General features: G+C 32.7%; 1 protein-coding gene across 8 annotated transcripts in view; it reads right to left on the bottom strand.

The window, feature by feature from the left end:
* Positions 1-1,935: 1,935 nt before the first annotated feature.
* Positions 1,936-22,799, bottom strand: part of LOC141457436 (dual specificity protein phosphatase CDC14A-like) — a 54,406-nt gene continuing 33,542 nt past the window's right edge. For all 8 annotated transcript variants that reach the window (XR_012460379.1, XM_074134419.1, XM_074134418.1 and 5 more), the window contains 2 exons: positions 17,665-17,768; positions 1,936-17,393 (listed from right to left, as the gene is read on the bottom strand). Coding sequence is in view for 7 of the 8 variants with exons in the window: in XM_074134419.1 (XP_073990520.1) it covers positions 17,711-17,768 (58 nt within the window). In the remaining variant the exon portion in view is untranslated. The remainder of the gene's footprint in view (positions 17,394-17,664; positions 17,769-22,799) is intronic.

The raw sequence follows: 22,799 nt of genomic DNA, 5'->3' as shown, positions 1-22,799 counted from the left end.
ACTCGTACTGTGAGAGAGTTGAAAAGAAGATGAAGAAAAGTGCTGCATGAAGGGGTAGTTGCAGAAGAATGTAAAACTAACAATTTGACCAAAAAATCATTTAGATTAGATTAAAGATTCAAGATCTTTTAGATTAGATTAAAGATTCAAGATCATTTAGATTAGATTCAAGATCATTTAGATTAGATTCAAGATCACTTAGATTAGCTTCAAGATCATTTAGATTAGCTTCAAGATCATTTAGATTAGATTCAAGATCATTTAGATTAAATCATCTTCTTTAAAAAAGAATACAGAAACTGAGGAGTGGATTTAGGTGAAACATGGCAATAATTATTTAGTAGCAATGAGGTCATTGGTGTATTTTGTTAGAGCAAAAAGCAATTCAAGAAAATGTCTATTTTGTGCGTATTCGTGAACAATTAAAAAGTAATTTATTCCCGATGAGAGAAATCGCCTGACCTCCCCCTTAAAAAAAGAAATCCAGACTAAGAAAAGAAAATTGAAGAAGTGAATATTTAACTTTTACATTCACCCTATATTTCAGATAGAGTTCCCACCGACTACCATTTCCTTCCATGCCACCTTTCTTTGCAGAAAAATGAACCAACTTCATTGGAGCTGAAACCTGAGAGGTGGAATTTTTGATGCCAAATCCAACAGTGGTGTGATGGGAGGCAGCCTGCAGAAAGATGGCAATGACAGTTCTTTTGGTCCAACAATAATGTACAATTAAATAACTTTTACATATGGGGCATCGGCTTAGGGTTGTTGGAATGTATCCCCATGGGTCGCAGTGACTATGGGCCAATTAGCTCAATTACATCTCAGCTTAATTATATATGAGGTCTGTCTAAAAAGTATCCGACCTTTATTTTTCCCTCGCAAAATAAAGACGACAGCGCGGCGCCACTGAACTCAGAAAAGGAAGTTATTCATGCACATGTGTGAATTTTGTGACTGCCTTCCAGCGCGTCAGTCGCTGCCTGTGGGTCGCTGAGTGAGGTGCTACACGACGTGTTCGTCGCATTACCGATTCTTCGACTTCCGGATCCGATTCTCTCAAGATGACTGAACGTAATGAGCAATGGCACTGCATCAAATTTTGTCAAAAGCTTGGTGATTCTCAAAGCGAAACAATTCGTAAGATTCAGCAGGTGTTTGGAGACGAAGCGATGGGTGAAACACAAATTAAGGAGTGGTTCCGCCGCTTCAAAATAGCCCCACATCAGTGGAGAGTGATCAAGTTGTTGTCGCCGGAACAAAAGGACCTCCGTTTTGAAGTTGCATTAACTCCAACCTCTCGGGCAATCTCCCGCACGGTCAAGCGACGATCTGCCATCACCAAATTTCGCATAGCCTCAACAACGGCTGCACTCCGAGCAGTCTGGGGCCCGCCAGAACGCTGGTCACTCTCCGCTGATGTGCGGCCATTTTTGAAACTGTTGAACCACTCTTTAATTTGTGTTACACCCATCGCTTCGTCTCCAAACACCTGTTGAATCTTACGAATTGTTTCGCTTTGAGAATCACCAAGCTTTTGACAAAATTTGATGTTTCAGTCATCTTGAGAGAATAGGTAATGCGACGAACACGTTGAGTAGCACCTCACTCAGCGACCCACAGGCAGCGACTGACGCGCTGGAAGGCGGTCATAAAATTCACACAAGCACATGAAGGTGTCTTCCTTTACTGAGAACAGTGGCGCCGCGCTATCGTCTTTATTTTGCGAGGGAAAAATAAAGGTCGGATACTTTTTAGACAGACCTCGTATATAGCGGGAAGAACTCTTGAGCACAGTTCTCTTTTCAATACATACTCAAAATTGGCCGAATTGACTTGGTCAATTTCGAGTATGAATTGAAAAGAGATGGTTAAATAAATAACACTCATTAAATTTTGACACAGGATTAAAAAAAGAAATAAATAAATAAATTGTGACATAAAATATACTTTTAATTATACACATTGTCCATATACAATATATTTTTTATTATGAATACAATCGTTGAACTTTACACATTAGTGTTTTATTGATTTACAACTGTACAAACAAGTTCTATATAAATTCCGCTGTGTGCAAAGTTCTTATATTGTTCTATATTTACAAATATTAAATAGATAATGAACTAACGATTGCAGTTCATTAGAATTAGTATATAGATTTTTTTCATAATATATGTTATTATTATTAGGTGAGACACAAGGAAGATAAACTGACAGATTGGTGACTTTACTACGTTCTATATTATGAATAAATATCAGAGCATAAGTCGCGTGTATTTTACTCTTGTAAGACACTCGTAAAACTTTCTTTTACTGCAATGCTTTGGGTGTAAAAAATGGGACACTTGGGTTGTTTAAGAAATGGTTTTCATAACTTTTTCTCTTTTTCTTTTGTGGCTGATCAGATTATAAAGTACTGATTATTTCGCAAAAATTGAGTTTTGTTTTTGATTTGTTATGAGGGTAAGAGAAGGCCTCAAAAAGTTAAACGCATCCTTTTTGAGAGAACTATTCACATTAGATATGCATTACACCTACTTACTTTTCTTAACATTAGAATGAGTTTAACAAACACATAAGTGTGTGCCGAAAAGGTTGTAGGGGCCCCGCCTTGCAGGAATGGAGTTATTAATTAAGTAAATAATCAAATCAATTAAGAATAACCACAGAAATATAATTAATAATAATAATAAATTACTTAAATCTAATTAAATAAATAAAATATTTAAACATTTTATTGTAAAGAAAAATTCCAAATATTAAGTTGGTAACCAGATAGAGGTTAAAAAGAAATAAAAAGATGAATGGGCGGAGATTTTGCCGCGAGCAAAGCATGCTTTTCCCTTACTTGAGTGTTAGTGCCTATCTAAAAGAAATAGAATGAAAATAAGTAATTAGAGAGATTGGGTTTATGTATTAAAAATGAAAGTGATTAGGTGATTAACTCAAAAGAATGAATAAATTATCACATATATCAAATCCGTGCTATTTATTTCTTAAACTATAACCCAAGACATCCGCTACAAAATGTTGTTGGAAGGAGGCAGAAGTAACATAAGTCTCACAGTTCGCATGTGCAAAGTACATTGCAGCAAATAATCCACAATTGTGGAACGCTTTAAGCGGGAAAGTCTAACAGCAGAAAGCGCAAATGAAGAGAAGCGAGAATAATGAAAAGGTTCAGGTTAATTTCGTTATGTTGGGAATGAATACGTGAGACGGGAAGTCGAGAGTTTACTTTCCCGTTATTCTGGAAAAAAGAAAGCAAGCCGTCTCAAGGCTTACCCAAGGCTGCGTCCGAACAATCAATAGATTTCATTCCAAATCCTTCTCGAGGTTTGTGGGTGAGCGCAGATAGAAAATTGATTAAGTTCAGAATCTAATAGCACAATTAGACTAATGTAGCATGAGACGTATTCTTTTCTCATACGAACCTTTTAATACTTACTAGACAAAGAGCCTGCTAGAAGGGAAAGAAAAAGGTACGACCAAACTGGGTGTTTACTTGCACCTCAGTAGATTATCGCTCTACAATTTGAAGTTATATTCCATCAATATGATCCCACAAACACTGCCAAAACAATTTTGGTAGAAAAATGTTACTAATGTGCATGTGTATCTGAACACTTAAAAGTACAACTATGATATTTTTTCCGCAAAATAAAGTTACAATCTGTCGTTATGTTTTTCCGCTCATTCTAAATTCCAGTTGAATGAATTTATTATTTACAATTTCTATTTGACATTGTTTAAAAAAGTGAATATATTCTCTTAATTTTATTTTAGAATAATAACATTAATAAACATCCAACAGTTAACACTACTTATACGTATATAAAATATATATTTTATTCTAGAAATAAAAATCCGCTAGTTTTTTAAATAGCGAATTAAAACAAAATGTAGCAAATCAATTTTTTGCCACAGAATAAAATGTTTAAAAAAAATGCTTGAGTTATATACTCTGAAATAGAGGAATTAGAGATTTGCATAAAATTTTTCATTAAATAATGTATCGTGTAAGCTATATTCTCAAGTCTATCGCTTACACTTATTCAGTTTAAAAAAATAGCAGTTGTGGCATTCTAGTTTGTAAAACATTTAGATTACAACAGAATCGGAATCTCTCGCTAACATAGCCAGAAACTGGAATGTAATTATACTGAGTTCTAGCAAAATAGGCACGCCTATAAAATGTAATCAACGTCACCCAAACTAAAGGAGAGGACTCAATTTCGAAGAATCTGTTTTCGAGAAAATGCAATAGCTATTCTTGGAAAGTCGCAATTCTGTTTAATCGATTTTCTTCATTCTACTAAGAATTTCAGCAATGCTTTTAATTTTATAGATATTAAATAGAAAGCGAAACATTAAGGGGAATCTTCCGTGAACCACCAAAATAATCTTTCCTAAACAAGTAATTTTTAAAAATAGATTGGCTACCGCTTAAAAACAAAAAAGATCTGGTGCGAAAAGTTAAATGTTCCTGGCTAAAATTGATGACCAGCCCTATGCAGTCTCCTAGCGCCAAATCTTTCTTCCTTTCAATTTCAAAAAAGTTTTCAATATAAGTGATACACCTTTATGTATATACTTATGTCATACTGTGTTCAAAGAGTAGTTTTAGCTGTTCTAAAAAAAATCGAGAACGAAAAAAAAAACAGTACAGTCGCACATCTTGTTAACGGATTTGGAGTGAAAATGTAATAATATAATCATAATACTTTTATATGAGGCGCTCGGCGCAATACTGGCCCAACCCCACTGAAGTACTTATTGGGTAAAGTAGATTTGAAAGTTTGATGAAAATCTGTATTTATTTATGGCAATGATTTTTCAAGTAAATTCCAAAACTTTATCATATATTGCAGTGTAGTACCTAGTTTTCACTTTTGCATTAAATTGGTACATTAAAACAAACTCTCCTTGCTAGTACATGTGGGTTGGGCCACTATTGCAATATCCGGTTTCAGTTTATTTGGGAAAATATGTGGGATAGACTTATATTATAATGCTAAAAATCCGGTAATATAAGAAGATAATACGTTATATTCTTTATGAATACTTTTCACACCTTATCCACTTCCTTCTTCTTCATCAGAACTTCCCAGCAATAAACCAGGGTCTTCTGTTGCTGCATTTTTTTTTATTTTAATGTTATTAATGTTTATGTCCTGACCTCCACATTGATCACTGTACATCATAAGTTTGCTTGTCTTTACAAATGCCTGTATACAGGGTGTTCAGCATAAGACTACGGTAACTTCGGGAGGCAATTCTGGGCATCATTTGCAACAAAAAATTCCATATAAACTATGGCTCGATTCGGCTCCGTTTTATAGATATTTTTAATTTTATGTTTTTTCAAGGTGTTACTACTTTTTAGCAAAAAGTTGTCTATATTTCTCAAACTATTAAAGCTACAGCTATTTTAATCATTAGAAAGAAGGTTAAATTTCCTTTTAAATAAGCTAATTTGTATTCCAAAATAATAATATAAAGTAATTCAAATTGTGGCCCAAACATAAGAAATAGCAAGTTTCTAATTTTTTCCAAAAACTTTGACTTCATTTTTCTCAAAAACATTTTATATGAAAAAAACCGTGCACTATTCAGGAAAAACATCTACATACGATCATCTTTCGAACGGTATACAATAATTGGGGTTATGTTAAAAATTGATGCAGAAATCTGTGATTAACAGCAAAAAAGTAGGCTTCAAAACAGCGTCGGCATGAAAGGAATTCACCTACCATAAAAATATAACTGATCAGAATCATCAAATCCAGTACGATTTTTTGCAAACGTGTAATTTAATAATTTATTTATTTAAGAACTATATTCAAAAATATAAAACTTACATTAAAAATAATAATCGCGATATTCAATATTCGTATACGTTGGCATAATGATAGCAAAATGACGAACTAAATATCTAATGAAAATGTAGACTTTTAACTATCTTTTCTTCTTGTTGTATTTATTTGTTTTTATAAGCCGTATTAGGATAAATCATGTCAGTTTTTAACTTGGAGATTAGAGCGGTAAGTAAGTTCTCGGCTTATTCATTAGCTCTTCACAACCTGTTAATTCCAAAAGTTTATTGAGTAGTTCAAGAAAATCTGTGATTTATTCACATTATTTGGCATATTTCTTTTAATTAACATCATATTCATTTTTCCTCTTTTTATTTTATTTTATTATTAACGTTTTTGCTAAAAAGTAGTAACACCTTGAAAAACATAAAATTAAAAATATCTATAAAACGGAGCCGAATCGAGCCATAGTTTATATGGAATTTTTTGTTGCAAATGATGGCATGAAACGCCTCCCGAAGTTACCGTAGTCTTATGCTGAACACCCTGTATAGTGCAAGATATAAGACCCTATTTCTTGAGGACCCCTTGAAGCCTTCGTCCCAGACATACATACAAGCATCCTGGTTATTGAAATTGTGAATCCCTTGACAATATGTCCAGAGCTGTCTTTTATAATAGCACATACCCACAGAGAGAACTGGTGTAGACAAGTTTTCATTACATAAAACGCTATAACTGTGACATCATTTTCTGGTTTGCCTACTTCAGCACCGGCCTTCATTCCAGCTCTGGCGGACTCACCTTTTCTTAAATGAAGTTCTTTTTGAACTTTGCAATGCTCTAGTTGCCTTCCAGATGCTGTGATTTTCTTCTGTGCAATAACACACTTTCCATGTCATCTGTTGAGTAGACTGAGAAGAAGGGTTGGGCCAATATTACACTCATAGATTAGCATATGGTGAGTGCAAACATGTTGTTATCTCAGTTTTCACATTTTTGTGGGTTGGGCCACTATTGCGCTGAGCGCCTCATGTATGAACAGTAGAAGTAAAATTAAGTTAACATATGTACTTGAAGATTTTTTTTTTAATTTGTACTATTAATTAAATAATTTTGAATTTTCATTATTATAAGATTAATTTAATTCCTGAATAGTAAAAAGTTTATGCACTCCCTAATTCATATTTACTATAATTAGTTTCTTAAATTTTTATTTTTAAATGTTAGCCATTCATGAAAGGCACATAGAGTCACCGTCTTTAGTAGACTTAAATAAGGCCTATCCTCGCAATTATTATGAATAAAGTAATTTTAAATTAATATTTTATATAAATATATATATATACACATATATTTATATATATACATATATATATATATTTGTTTTAATAAAATAATTCGGACCTTTACATTACTAAAAAAATACAATTCAGAGAAAGTAAAAACGTGTGGTTAGCTCCGCAAAGCTGGATAATATATTTGATTTTATCCGTCGTAGTATGCATATTTCTGACCGGTTTCGGTCTTTCCTCCATCATCAGAGGTGATTAATCTTGTTTAGCGTAGATTGACTTCACTGGTCAGCAGGTGCAGGCGAAAAGGTAACGCAAGTGAAGTCAAATCTACGCTAAACAGATTAATCTACCTCTGATGATGGAGGAAAGTCCAAAACCAGTCAGGGATACACGAAATATGCGTGCTACGACGGATAAAATCAAAGATAGAAAGTAAAAAAGCTTAACGATAGAAAAAAATAATTTCATAAAAACTTACAAGTCTTCGACTTTTTTGAAAGAATTTATTTTCTGAATTCTGTTAATTGAAAAAAAATCAACACCTCAAATACGGAATTATTTCATTAAAACTTAATGGCCCCTTAAAGAAATTAAGTGAAATAATTATAAGTTTATTCAAAAAATAAACGAATCACTCAATATGATAATAATTAGCAGAAAATAGAAACAAAGTTATTTGGAATTTAATAATTTTATACCTGATAGTTTACCCGCTGCTATCGGGGAAATATTTGCAAATTCATTCAAAATTGAAAAATACAAAGAAACTTTGTTGTTTAACAACCTCCTGAGGAAGCAGGTTATATAAATGGATTCTCTATAATGCATTATCTCCATAACTTAATATAATCATAGGGGATTTATTTATTTATTGTATTTATGGTCTTGTATCATAGGGGATACCATTTTATTTTAATTTTTATTTTTTTACATTTAAGGACTATGTATATTACCCACTAAGATTGCCAATAATATCTTAAGTGGATCGGTCAGGGCACTGAGAGGAATGTTGCCTATGTTATCAGGTACTTGTACGATAGAGGTACTGTCAAAAGCAAGAATGGACAACACAGGACCTGATTTTTTCTTGCTAGTAGAAGAGTAAAACAAAGAGATCGATTGTCATCTATCCTCTTTAATTGAGTTCTGCAGAAATTTACCGAATTTTAGCTTGGAACAAAAAAAATATATGAGAATTAATGGCACCTCCCTTCCTTTCAATTTGCAGATGGCGGTACTCTTTCCAAATCGCTGCAGGAACTCTCTGTAATGCCCCATTCAGACTATCATTAGTTTACTCTAGCATCAATTAGGTTTACACTGATCTCTACCTAGAAGGATCCATACCAAGATGTTTCAAAGTACCACTTATCTTTGTCAACTCATAACATTTACAGTGGTACTACCAAGGACACAAACAGTTGTATTATATTACCATAGCATGTAAAAGGTTTCGGAGCCCAAATTACCAATAAATTGACTATTTAGGCAAAATTTCTCATAGGTTACCGCGACTGATTTAATTTTTTCTTCTACCTTTTATTTTTTCCCTAATTAACTTAAGCAGACAATTAATTTTATTTTTACATACATAAATATTGCAAACTACTAAGTATTTTGTTTTAACAAAGATATCTTTTTAATAACTTTTAGAATCAAAATTCATAATTATTCGTTCGACTTTAACAAGAATAACGTTTCAATCGCGGGCCTATCATTCTCAAATTCTGTAAAAAAATTTAAAACCCATGTAAACGCATTACCAGCCTCCGGACGATATTCCCTTGTTACACTCAAACTGTCCATTCTAATGCACTAACCCCTCAGCTAATCCTTTCCTTTGTTATATTATTATTTTTAAAATTTAAGGGCTTCTTACAAACTGCAATGGTTGGGTTATTCATCAGTCACCATTCTTAAGAGTTGAGCAGGTGTTGGTTACGTCCAAACGCTGACTGTCCACTCTTATTCTTCCACTTCCCGACTTCTTTTAGACCGAGGAGTTCACATAATGACTCGTTTAGGGTAATCGGTGTTTAAACCAGGTAACGCCCACCCCATCTCAACCTGTTCGTGGGAGTCCAGAGTTTTGGATTGCCTATCCGTTGATTGTGCCTAGTTTGAACAGATTCTTTAAAAAAAATAACGTAATTTTGACAATAAACTGAAATTTGTTTTCCATATTTTAAAATACCATAACTTTTGAAAAACCTAACCGATTTCAAAAAATTTTTTGTGTGTTTTTTAGGAGCTCAAATACTATAAAAATATGCAACAAAAAATATAACGTTCCATTTAAAAAACAAAAGTTGGATGCTGTATCTCGAGATACAAGGGTTTAAAAAATTAATTTACTATCAATCAATCAATTTCAAATTATAACAATAAATGCAAAATATTCCCTAATTTAGACGTTTCAGTAACCAGAATTATTTGTTTTTTAAATTCTGTACGAAACACATGAAAAATGAAGTGATTTTAACGTTAATTAATAGAATTTTTTCAAAAATGTATATTTTTCCTAATATTTTTTTCTAAAAAATACAGCTTCTTTAATTATTCATAACTTTCATTCAATTACATGTTTTGCTAACAATTTTAGAAGATACAAAACATTTAATAAGGATTTTTTATGAAAAAAAGCAAACCAGAAATTTTTTGATCAATGGTAGCGACCTCTAAATATTAATCGATTTCGCTCTAATACGGACGAAACTTTTTGTTTTTAAATAAACTTTGATTTTCCGCCCGGCGCTCTTTAAAATTTAAAAGTCATCATTTTTTGAAACACCCTAATATATATATATATCTCGATTAGTCCCTACAATTGGCAGTTAGGCATAACTATTAGGCTTAAAGTTCCTTTTTATGCGCTTGGAAACTTCATAGTCGAGATAAGCAAACTACTGTTTCAAAACATTAAATGTGAACACCGATATTATTTCCAATAATATTTGAGTCGTTTGTTATACTGCTTGGTCTTTTCTTTATTAAGTCCCATTTTTGCTTTCGCTGACATACCGCTAAACACAAGCTAGAATACAATGTAAACCTTTGCCTGAACATACGGTTTTAAATAAAATATAATCTGCAAGGGCCAGCAGTTTTGTGAAAAACTGTACCTATCGTGCTCTCGCTTATTCCCTGACCTTCGCCAAATAGAATAAGGGAGGCGAGATTACTACCTGAAAGCGAGTTCAAGTCTTCCAGGCAACTCTTCTTCACTTCGTGAGGCCAGGAAAAAAAACAAACAGATAATGCAAAATTTTTCGACATGTGTATTTAAGTGCCCCTTTTTATTTTTAAAAGTCACCAATTGCACAGGAAACAGAAACTCGTGAATGAATATGTTGTAAATAATATGCGATAGTGCCTCTAAAAAATAAGCGAAACTTACATTGTACTCAAACTTTACAAACTTCCTCTCGCTAAAAACATTGTCCGAGAAGTTACAACAAGGAATTACTTTGCTTAACGCAGAAACAAAAATACCCAGTATGGATTTTAAATCACATATTTGTCCTAACAAACATATTATTACCTATTTATTTAAAAACCGTTGATAGTTTCAGCCTAAAAGGTAATTTACTCAGTATACATCGAAAAGCAATCTACATTTAAACAATGTTATAATTACAATTTCTTATACCAAACCAGCAAATGATTTAATGTAGAATTAAATAAAAAATAAAAAACTAAGATAGCAAAAAAACACGTTATACAAAGGTCCGAATTTATTCATTTATTTTCTCCACATAGAGCTCTTTCGACTTTTTCATTAAAAATTGGTACTTCTAAAACACAATTTTATATCATTGAAAATCTCTAATTTTGTTTATTTTTAAATTGAGAAGCCCTGTGATGGTTTCCACTCGCCAAACTGGTAAAAAGAAGAAATGAGTTGTAACCATGATTTCTTAAGTTGTACAATTTTTTTTTTTCAAAAAGTTAAATAATAATTTTTTGCACCATCTTCAGGACTTCAATGGTGTGCTTAAATTATACTAGAAATCCTTAACAAAAACTTACAGTTTAAAATGTTAAGAATAAGGGTTGATTAAACGCCAAAAGATACACAAATCAGCAAGTACCCAACTTCATTAATTCATTAATATTTACGTAATTTTACTGCATTAATATTCATTAATGTTTTTTAGAATTTATTAGATGTCACAGACCCATATGCTGGCCATTTTCGTCTACAAAATATATGTTCAAGTAGCACTGTAGATTGACTGTAATATCTAGTTATTTATAATAATCAAACTGTAAGAGGGGCACAGGGGCACTGGATTGAGCAGCACCGCGAGAGGGTCGAGGAGTAGGGCGCAGTTGGAGTGGGGGGCCGAGTCGGCACGGCACATACAGCGAGAAGTCAGTTCTGCCCAGAGCCAGGGCGAGGTTGTATTGCTAGACTGACTGCTACGAGCCCTTTTGCTACATCGGACGCCCTAAACCGGAAGGTGACCCAGACGCGCTGGACGAACAGGCATCCCGTTTGGAGAGCAAGGCGAATAATCACTTTTCCTTTTATTGTTTGATTTATTTTATGTTTACCCTAACTTTTCAATAAACAAGGTTATTTCTGTTGGTTACTTAATTGTGTTATTCCCCGGCCATCCCCATTCTTACAAAACTGTAAATTACAGGTTAAAAAGAAAAACGTTATAAAAAATTAAAAATAACTGTGTGTTATTTGTGCTCACGAATATTTCGGTAAGACGAATTCAAGACAGTAGCCGACTCTAACTTTGTATTTTTCGACTTTAACATGCATGTACGTATATATGATTTATCATAATTATAAGGAAAAAAATATTATAAATGAAGTGGCCAGCATAAGGGTCTGTGACATCTAATAAATTCTAAAAAATATTAATGAATATTAATGCAGTAAAATTACGTAAATATTAATGAATTAATGAAGTTGGGTACTTGCTGATTTGTGTACCTTTTGGCGTTTAATCAACCCTTATACTTAACATTTTAAACTGTAAGTTTTTGTTAAAGAGATTTTTGCACCTTTTGGATAGATTTTCTTTTTGTCTATTTTGCAAAGTTATATCTGCTTTACAGATTTTTTTAAATTTGGAATAAGCAATTCTATCATTATAACCTGATAAGGTGTAAAGTCGGAACCGTAACTACCACTGGAGAGATCTTTTTAAAGAATGATTATAGTTGCGGTCCCCCAACTAATCCTCAATAACAATTTTTTGAAAAAGCGTTTTGAATAACATAGGAAGGTATTTGTACGTAAATAGCAAAATTAAACTGCGTTTTCAGTACTTCCTTTTAAGAGAAGTAAGAAAAATAAACTGCGATTGCAGTACTTCTAGGCAAAGAGGCAAAGATTTTTTAATCGAACGACAATTCATTGATTTAAATCCGTTCACTCATTGATAATTTAAACGATTGCAGTATTTCCTCTTAGTAGGTGCAAGAGCTTGATGGCACTTCACAGCCAAGTAGAGGAGCTTTAAGAACTTATTCGAGCTGAATTTTATCTAAATCGAACTAAGCGTTATAGAAATATTGGTAATAATAGTTTTAGAAAGGGTCTTACTTGGGTGGGGCAAACTCCCCTCCTTATGAGGCACAGCGTTCAGACTTTTAAAGTGCAAATCTGTACAAAATTTCGATTCGAATGACACTTCATTCATGACAATCGGTTCTCGTGTCGATAATTTGAAACGATTGTTATACTTTCCCTTAACAAGTGTAAGAGCTGATCGCCGCTTTAATGTTACGTAGAGGAGCCCTAACTCTATCATCCTACCAAATGTTTTCAAAATCGGGCCAAGATTTTGCAGAGTAATTAATAATAATAATTTTGGAGGGGGCCTTACATAAAGGGGGCTAACTCCTCTCCTATTCGATGTACAGCGCCGAGACCCCCAAAAGGCACATCTACATAAAATTCCGAATCGAATGACACCTCATTCATGAAAATCGGTTCCCGCGTTTAGGCGCTACGTTGTTTACAAAAAAGGAAACAAGAACAAGAAGAAGATTTTTTGAAAAAGCCGTTTTTGCTCATTTTCGGCAACTTTTTTCTCGAAACCAAATAGATCTGGGTTGTTGCAAAAAAAATACAGTTATAAAGGAGGATTTGCCCTTTATTTTAAAGAAAATTTGGGAATTTTATCTTTTATAGAAAAAGAGAAAAAAATTGTCAAAGTTGGGTGTTTTTCAACGTTACGCTTTTTCGTGCAGTTTTTGATCATCAACCCTTATACAACTGTCCTACCGGACAGTTTTAATGTTCACAGTGTAATTTGAGGAATCGGATTTTTTTGTTAGTTCAAAAACACTTCACAGCTTAAAAAAAAATCTTGCATGAACAAGACTTTTCTTACTACGATTCGAACTTAACAATCATTTACTTCAAACTCTGAATTGTAAAACACACACTATTATTAAAACTGTCTAGTAGGACAGTTGCATAAGGGTTAATAAACAATTATTCAAAAAAGTGGAATGTTGAAAAACATCCAACTTTGACAATTTTTTCCACTTTTTCTATAAAAGTTGCAATTCCCATTTTTTATTAAATTAAAAAGCATACGCTACCACCTAGGATCAGAAAGATTTCGAGAAAAACCATCCAAAATAGCTTTTCCATTGTGAAACTGTTGTAACCTTTTTTGCAAACAATGTAGCGCCTTATTACGTAAACCGATTTTCATGAATGAGGTATTATTTACTTCGAAATATCGTGTAGAGATGTTTTGGAGGTCTCGACGTTTTACAAGCTGTACGATAGAAGTTAGCGCCGTCTAGCATACATAAGTGAAGTCGAAATCTCTACACCAATCTGATTCTGATGATGGATGAAAGTCCGAAACCGGTAGGGATACAATAAACATGCATGCTACGACGGATAAAATCAAAGAGTTGTATAATTCGCCTTATCTGCTTTACCTGTGTATAATGAAAGTGCACACTCTTGCCTTCAAGTCATGATATAATAACAAAAACTTACAGTTTAAAATGTTAAGTATAAGGGTTGATTAAACGCCAAAAGGTACACAAATCAGCAAGTACCCAACATTTCATTAATACTTCATTAATATTTAAGTAATTTTGCTGCTTTAATTTTCATTAATATTTTTGAGAATTTATTAGATGTCACAGACCCTTATGCTGGCCATTTTAGTCTACAAAATATTTGTTCAAGTAGCACTGTAGATTGACCGTAATATCTAGTTATTTATAGTAATCAAACTATTAATTACAGGTTAAAAAGAAAAACGTTATAAAAAATAAAAAAAAATTATGAGGCTAAAAAATTCAAAACCTTTTTTAAAAAAAACACACCAACATACATCAATGATTTTGTTTTATTTATTTATTTTTATTTTTAAATAAAAATCGTCGGTTTAAGTTCATTCTTCGATTAAAGTAATTGTTATTTTATGTAGTAGTCAAACGTTTATAATAATAGGTAATAATTATCTGGCTTTATCGCAAATGATATAGTTTTCTTCAGTTACATTCTCAATCTAGGTATTTACCCCACAATGTTGTATATATGTAATACAAAATAAATGAGATATGCATATTTTAATGCAACTAATTATTCCAGTATTTTACTATAAGTAAAATTAGGGGGACTACATTAAATTACAATTGAGAAATGAATAATTATTGATGAATAATTTACTTGTTATAACTGTGTGTTATTTGTGCTCACGAATATTTCGGTAAGACGAATTCAAGACAGTAGCCTACTCTAATTTTGTCTTTTTCTAGTTTAACATGCATGTACATATATATGATTTATCATAAATATAACAAAAAAATATTATAAATGAAGTGGCCAGCATAAGGGTCTGTGACATCTAATAAATTCTAAAAAATATTAATGAAAATTAAAGCAGCAAAATTACTTAAATATTAATGAAGTATTAATGAAATGTTGGGTACTTGCTGATTTGTGTACCTTTTGGCGTTTAATCAATCCTTATACTTAACATTTTAAACTGTAAGTTTTTGTTAAAGAGATTTTTGCACCTTTTGGATAGATTTTCTTTTTGTCTATTTTGCAAAGTTACATATCTGCTTTACAGATTTTTTTAAAATTTGGAATGAGCAATTCTATCATTATAGCCTGATAAGGTGTTAAGTCGGAACCGTAACAACCGCGAGAGAGATCTTTTTAAAGAATGATTATAGTTGCGGTCCCCCAACTAATCCTCAATAACAATTTTTTGAAAAAGCGTTTTGAATAACATAGGAAGGTATTTGTACGTAAATAGCAAAATTAAACTGCGATTTCAGTACTTCCTTTTAAGAGGAGTAAGAAAAATAAACTGCGATTACAGTACTTCTCCCTAAAAGGCAAAGATTTTGAATCGAACGACAATTCATTGATGTAAATCGGTTCACTCATTGGTAATTTTAACGATTGCAGTACTTCCTCTTAGTAGGTGTAAGAGCATGATGGCACTTCACAGCCACGTAGAGGAGTTTTAATCACTTCTTCGTGCTAAATTTTATCAAAATCGGACTAAGCTTTGTAGAAATATTGGTAATAATAGTTTTAGAAAGGGCCTTATTTGGGTGGGGCGAACTCCCCTCCTTATGAGGCACAGCGTCGAGACTTTTAAAGTGCAAATCTGTACAAAATTTCGATTCGAATGACACTTCATTCATGAAAATCGGTTAACGTAACGAGAATTTGAAACGATTGCTGTACTTTCCCTTAACAAGTGTAAAAGCTGATCGCCGCTTTATTGTTACGTAGGGGAGCTCTAACCCTATCATCCTACCAAATTTTATCAGAATCGGGCCATGATTTACAGAGTAATTAGTAATAATAATTTTGGAGGGGGCCTTACATAAAGGGGGCTATCTCCTCTGCCATTCGATGTACAGCGCCGAGACCCCCAAAAGGCACATCTACATAAAATTCCGAATCGAATGACACCTCATTCATGAAAATCGGTTCGCGCGTTTAGGCGCTACGTTGTTTAGAAAAAAGGTAACAAGAACAAGAAGAAGAACAAGAACAAGAACATTTTTTGAAAAAGCGGTTTTTGCTCATTTTCGGCAACTTTTTTCTCGAAACCTATTAGATCTGGGTTATTGCAACAAAATTAGTGTTATAAAGGAGGGTTTGCCCTATATTTTAAAGAAAATTTGGGAATTTTATGTTTTGTAGAAAAATAGAAAAAAATTGTCAAAGTTGGGTGTTTTTCAACGTTACGCTTTTTCGTGCAGTTTTTGACGATCAACCCTTATACAACTGTCCTACCGGACAGTTTTAATTTGAACTTCTTACAGAATTATTGGTGAAATTGTTTTTTTATTATACTTATTTTTATTGCGTTGCAACTCGCATCATTCATTACAAAGAATATGTTTCAAACTTTTAAGTCAATTTATAACAAGTCCCTAAACAAATCATAATTATCTCGTAATGATAATAAAAAACTTTTCTACCGAAAAATTACCCTGTCCGTTCATGAATCTTTGCTGATCAAATGAACCTGTCGGCAGATCATTCATCAAGATTCTGTACAATTTGGAGAACAGAGATCAATTTTTTAGTGTAGCCTCCTGTACCTAGCATGTTTCATTCAAACAGCGCGATGTATGACAGGACATTTCCTTAATAGGACGAAGATTATATTTTATTTTGCTTAAAAATTTGGCTAGTCCAGGAGCGATAGCTTGTCTTTCCATCAAGAAACATCTTATCATCATTAATTTTACAGAATTTAATTTTTTTAAAAATAGTTCGAAAAGATGTGATGTTTCTAGTGAACTGTATTTTTTTCTTAACACAATTTAGATTTGAAATGGCAGATATCTGCTCCTTTATCATAAAATTCTTATATATAATATTGAATTAGAACTTTCTCAATGCATTCATTTCTGTAATGACGTTTTAAGCTTTTATTATAAGTTTTTGTAATATTCTGTGGTGATCAAAAGCATAGGCATCTGAATTGGATGTCAGCTTTTTCATAAACTCGCTGCAGTGTCCGAACGATACGTTTATCTCTGCGCTGTGAATTTTGCACAACCCTAAAAATAACAACTTCACAGTTTTCAAGTAACTTGAAGAAACCGTAAACTAGCCGTTTTCTTGAACTCTTGCACTTATTAACGCATAGATTTTGTTGTCACATGACGTGTAGCCATGAGGAAAGGCCATGACCATGGGATAGGGGTTTCCTGGGAATCTTTGCAGTCACATGACGAGCAGTCAAGTGAAAAGGCAGAAACGATGATATGGAGTGACTCCTTATTGGACTGGCGACCACTATAAACAATAATATGCTAATTTTAGTTTAAATACTCATTTATTTTTTTTTAATTACCTTTCATTGCCTTAACATTTTTTGGAGTAGAATCTGCCCAACAAATTTTGTAAAGAATTCTGAATGTACTCAACCCAGCAAGCTTTACAAGTATCAAGAGTATAACTTCACAAATAATCAGCAGAACATCAAAATTAATAAAAACATTACAAAAATGAAATTTCTAGACCACTAAAGTACCTTTACGTTTGAAATAATAATGATTATGCTCACCTTCAACTAGGTTAATGTGAAGACATTTTTTCATTTTCATTTAAATTCAATTGATGGAATTTTTTGGTATTCTAGTAGTAACGCCAAGACCTGGTCGAGCATTACTGAAACATGAATAATTTTTAACTAGCAGAAGGAAAAATCAACACATAAAATAAGAAAAATATATAGATATAATTGGTTGTTACAATAGTTAAACTACTTATTTAAAAGAAGAAAGAAAACAACTTAACATTCACACAAATATCTCAAGAATACTCACCTAGAAAGTATCTTTTGCTTATTTCATTTAGGGAATATTGTAACTGTTATTAAGCATCATACAAATTTAAGTAATATTTAATATTATTAAGAAAAAAATATTTTTTTCATACATCAATACGTAATTGGTATAAACAAATTTTTGATTAGGGATGGATCAAACTACGATCGATTTATTAGTGTTTAGTTAAAGCATATATGTAGGTTTAAAGAACTTTTTAAATTAATATTTTTGGGAACATGCAATGTACTTATCAATACTAATCCATACATGTTCTATATTTATCTTAAAACTGGTTAAAAAGTTAGTTCTATGTTTTTTGTGGATACATGTGTTTAACATTGTTCGGGGTGACTATGATAAGACTGGGGATGGATGTTACCGAAGAATTGCAGGTCAGAATCTTAATACTACACCAAAGCGAATTAGAAAGTACAGATTTTGAAGTAATGCACCAAAAAAGATTCACATCAAAATTTCGTTTAGCAAATAAAAACGTTACATATAGACAACAAAATGAATTGGCTAGCATGACAGTTATATATGCACAAAGCTCTAGACATTAATAAATCTGATCACGAGCAGAAAGAGGGCTTAGCCAGAGTTTTGTTACAGTTTGGGAAAAAAATGAACTATTAAGAAACTACACCAAAAAACAGCAACAGACCAGTCTAGGATCGAAATCCAATCCTGGTACAAAACTACTGAAGATATACTCAAGTACGAACGAATAGAGAAACCACCTTAAATGTAAATAGGAAAGGTGGCTCCTTCATCGTTTACTTACTTCGACTAAAATCCTAAATCTAACTGCCTCGCACCCTAAACAATCCATAAGATTTCTTCGTCTCACAGACTTTAGGTTAGGAAATGAGCTCATTTTTTTAAAGGTGTCCGTTTAAACCATAACGTTCAGTCAGGGAGCCCGAGAGAGTTTGTGAGGAACCCCACAGCATCTCACTAACAACCATCAGGAGATAGCGGAGAGCTGTAATTTTGTCCAAAGAGAGGTGACGTCCTTAGGATAGCAGCATAATTTTTAATTCTTTAAAAAGCTGGAACTCTAGCCAAACAAGCCCTTTACACTACCACTGTATCCTCCATACTTAGGCTAACCTTACCAGGTAAAGGCATGTGCTTTCCAAGTCTTCAACAGTCATTAACAGAAGATTAATTATTTAAAGTTAATCTCAATTCAATTTATTTTGGTAAAATGAAAATCAGAATTTTGATATCTACTAAATAAAATATAAAAACTACCTAGTAGCTTTTCTAAACGAAGAGAAAACTATTCACTACTCTACAATAGCAATATAAAATAAATAATCTAAAAATATGGCGTAAAACACGCACACAACATTCTCTCTCTCCAATCCTCACAATTCTAATTGAACAATTACATTATAAAACGATAATTTATGGTAAATACTTACTATCCTTAATTACCACCAAGTGGATATAAACTGTTAAAGCATTATATAACAATCAAATCAACAAAGATGTCAATGGAAATGGACGGGACATATACTTACGAAAGGTAGAAAAGAAAATTGCGGAGTAGTTACCGCTTGTGAAAGGAAAAGAAGACATGGTTAGCCGAATTGGGTATTTTAGATTTATAAATTATAAGAACATTAACAGATTAAATTTTCAACACGATTGCACTTATTTTTGCCAATATATTACCTTTCTTTGATTAATTACAGCCTCTTTTTCTTCCAATTATTCTTTATGAAGCAATTTTCTAATATTTTTTTTATTCTCTTTATAATATATACATATGTATATTATTATACTTCTATTAATACATTTCGAAAAACAATTGAAACAACTTTTGCCTTCATTGAATTCATTTAGTGCAAGTTAATTCAAAATGTGATTATAGAGTAAATAAATTGATTGTTCAAAATTTGCTGAAGTATTCAATTCGTTAGTAAAATGTTATTTATAGCTATGTAGAGCTAGGCTAGTAAGCGAACGGTGAAATCAAATTTATTTGTTAAACGAATATGTTCGAATAATTCCCATCCCTGGGCTAAACTGAGATCTGAGGATTGCGCGAAATGAATACGAGCGCAAGATAAAGGGTTGTGCAAGTAACTGGGGCCATGCTCACGCCCAGAAAATAAATTATCACTTGCTCCACTTGGGTACATACTTCTGAAATATGGCGGGATGAACTTATTAAAAAATAATTTGCAGGATAATAATGTCAACTTAAATTTTAATTTCAGTCCAAATACTTAATTAGATAACGCTGACTTTTTCCGCCGTAGCATGCATACAAATGGTATCCCAAACCGGGTTTGGACTTAATTAGATCGACTTTGATATGCTACCTGCAAAAGAAGTAGATGCAGAACCTAAGATAGTCAAGAAAACGAAGAAATTAAGATGTCTGAAAACCAAAAGTCAAAGACCACTACAGTTGCAATATTAAATTTAAAAATTGCATTTTATTCTGGTTGTACTTGAGTGTGGCACGAAAATGGAATTCTTACATGATAAATTGGTGTTGAAAATTAAATAACTCCAGCAGAGTCAACGAATACGTTTTTGTTTTTCTCTTTTTATACCTTACTTATACGGGCGTCGATCCTGAGTAATTTACTTTGCTTTTCCAAAAGAGATTTATTTAGTTTTATTGGTTAAAAAAGCAGAATTACATTTATGATATTTAGATATTTTATTCTAGAGTATCGCACATCTTTTTGGGTGACGGCTTTATTGTAGAATATTATACATTGTTTCTGGCGACTGATAAAATAATCCAAAAGAAGAAAGATTATTGCCAATTTCAGTCATTTTTTTTTAAAATTATTATTTTGCCAAGCTTTCGGCTTCGGGACTTGCCATCTAGGGCTGTAGAACATATTTTACTGTAATATGTTACAATGTACATAATTCTGATATAAAAAACACAGTTCACAAAAATTATTTACATTTTGCTTGTTATAGTTTCTACATAAATATTTTTAACATCATAAGATTGATGTGTCTTTTGTTCCTGACTGTTTAGGTACAGACTGTAATAAGTTTCAAAATGTTCTTGTTTGTATATAACAGGGTGATCCATTTAAAACCCACCAAACGCTAATAACTTTTTAGGAAAGCGGAATTTCGAAAAAACCCACGAAGTAAACTATATGTTTTTTTTTGGTCTAGTTTTCAAATGTTTCACCGCCAAATGTTTTGGCGAAGTTACGGCCAAAAACCCGAGTGGGGTTTTAAAAAGACCACTGGATTTGACAATGATTATGAAAACTGAATAAGTCACTGTGGAAAATGACGTTAACTCCGTTTCGATATCCCTAATATTAGTCGAGATATTTAAGATCAAAGTTACAATTTTATCTATTCGTGAACGGTTTTCGATATTAATTTTCCACCAGAAATACATTTTTTGGGAGGTCCTCTGACTGCAAAAAATGTTAAAGAACAAAAATAATAATAATTGAAGATTTTAAAATATGAAGTGAAAAGTAATGGTTGTGGGTGAATTAGTTTTATCATCAAATAAAAGCAACCAACACATCATTTTAATGTACTCCGTACGCAAGACTTCTTGAACTGTGATTACGGTAAGAATACCTTGCCAGGTTGTTGGTCTAATGATTAAGAGCGTGGCTTTGTAAGTGAGAGATCACCAGTTCAAATCCCGCGTATGCAGTTATACATAATACTTAATACATCTAATACTTTTTTTAATAAAATGTAGTCATACGAGGGATTCGAACTGGGGATCTCCCACTTACAAAACCACGCTCTTGACCACTACAACAACACCCGCCCCTCCCTGGCAAATCTCGACAAATATTAGGGGTATCGAAACGGGGTCAACGTCATTTTTCACAATTTTTATGTAGTTTTCACAATCATTGTCAAAACCAGTGGTCCTTATGAAACCCCAATTGGGTTTTTGGCCGTAACTCCGCCAAAGATAAAGATACAGTATCGGGGGTGAAAAATTTGAAAACTAGGCCAAAAAAAACATATAGTTTACTTCGTGGGTTTTTTCGAAATTCCGTTTTCCTAAAAAGTTATTAGCGATTGGAGCGTTTTAAATGGAACACCCTGTATAATAAAGTTTTTTATTGTTTACTTGTTTTGTAAAAAGTTGGAGTTTATGTTTTTCAGGTTGTTCGTATCTGTGGCGAAATTTCTGTCTCTGACATGTAAATCATTTATAGTACTTTACTTTTTTATTTTGTGTTTGCCTCTTATTTAGTATTTACAAACTACAACAATTACATTTCATGAAACCTAAATCTCATGTCCACCCAATATCACCATGACATCATAGAAACTTTTAAAACAATACTCTACCTCTACCCTCGCAAACACGTAACTATACCATCGACTTTCACTACGAAAAAGCCAATCAAATCACTCCTCAAGATAATAATTCCAACAAAGGTGTAAAGTGTTGGTAGTGCGCAGTACGTTTAAGAAAGCCGACGGACTAATAATAATAAATATGTAGAGGACAGAGTTCGATAAGGTAAGAACCCTGGTGAGTTTTGGGGGGAGGAGTGACAGGCAGAAGGTGGTAAGCCATTGCCGAGAGAAGTCCACGAGTCGCTGCGAATTAAATAACCAGCCGATTGGCGTGAGGAGAGCCAGCTTCCAGATTAAGTCCTCTGTACATCCCTTAACCAGGCTTCAGGCTTTAACTCTTGTTAATAGTAATTTACCGTTTAACCCGAGGTTATTTTTTAGTTGAAAGAGTTTTGGTTTATTTTGTTTTTAGTTATTGTGAGGGATATTTTTAGTTATTATTGTTATTTATTTCAGGGGTTTTTATGTTGAAGAAACTTAATTATATTGGGAGATTTTGTATATATGAGTGTACGGTGGAATCAGTAATTAATAA

The sequence above is a fragment of the Rhodnius prolixus genome, unplaced genomic scaffold, assembly GCF_049639745.1.
Source record: "Rhodnius prolixus isolate KJV_2025 unplaced genomic scaffold, Rpr scaffold_16, whole genome shotgun sequence".
In the NCBI taxonomy this organism is placed as follows: Eukaryota; Metazoa; Arthropoda; class Insecta; order Hemiptera; family Reduviidae; genus Rhodnius; species Rhodnius prolixus.
The sequence above is the reverse complement of the archived record's forward strand: the minus strand, read 5'-3'. Positions and strand labels throughout refer to the sequence as shown.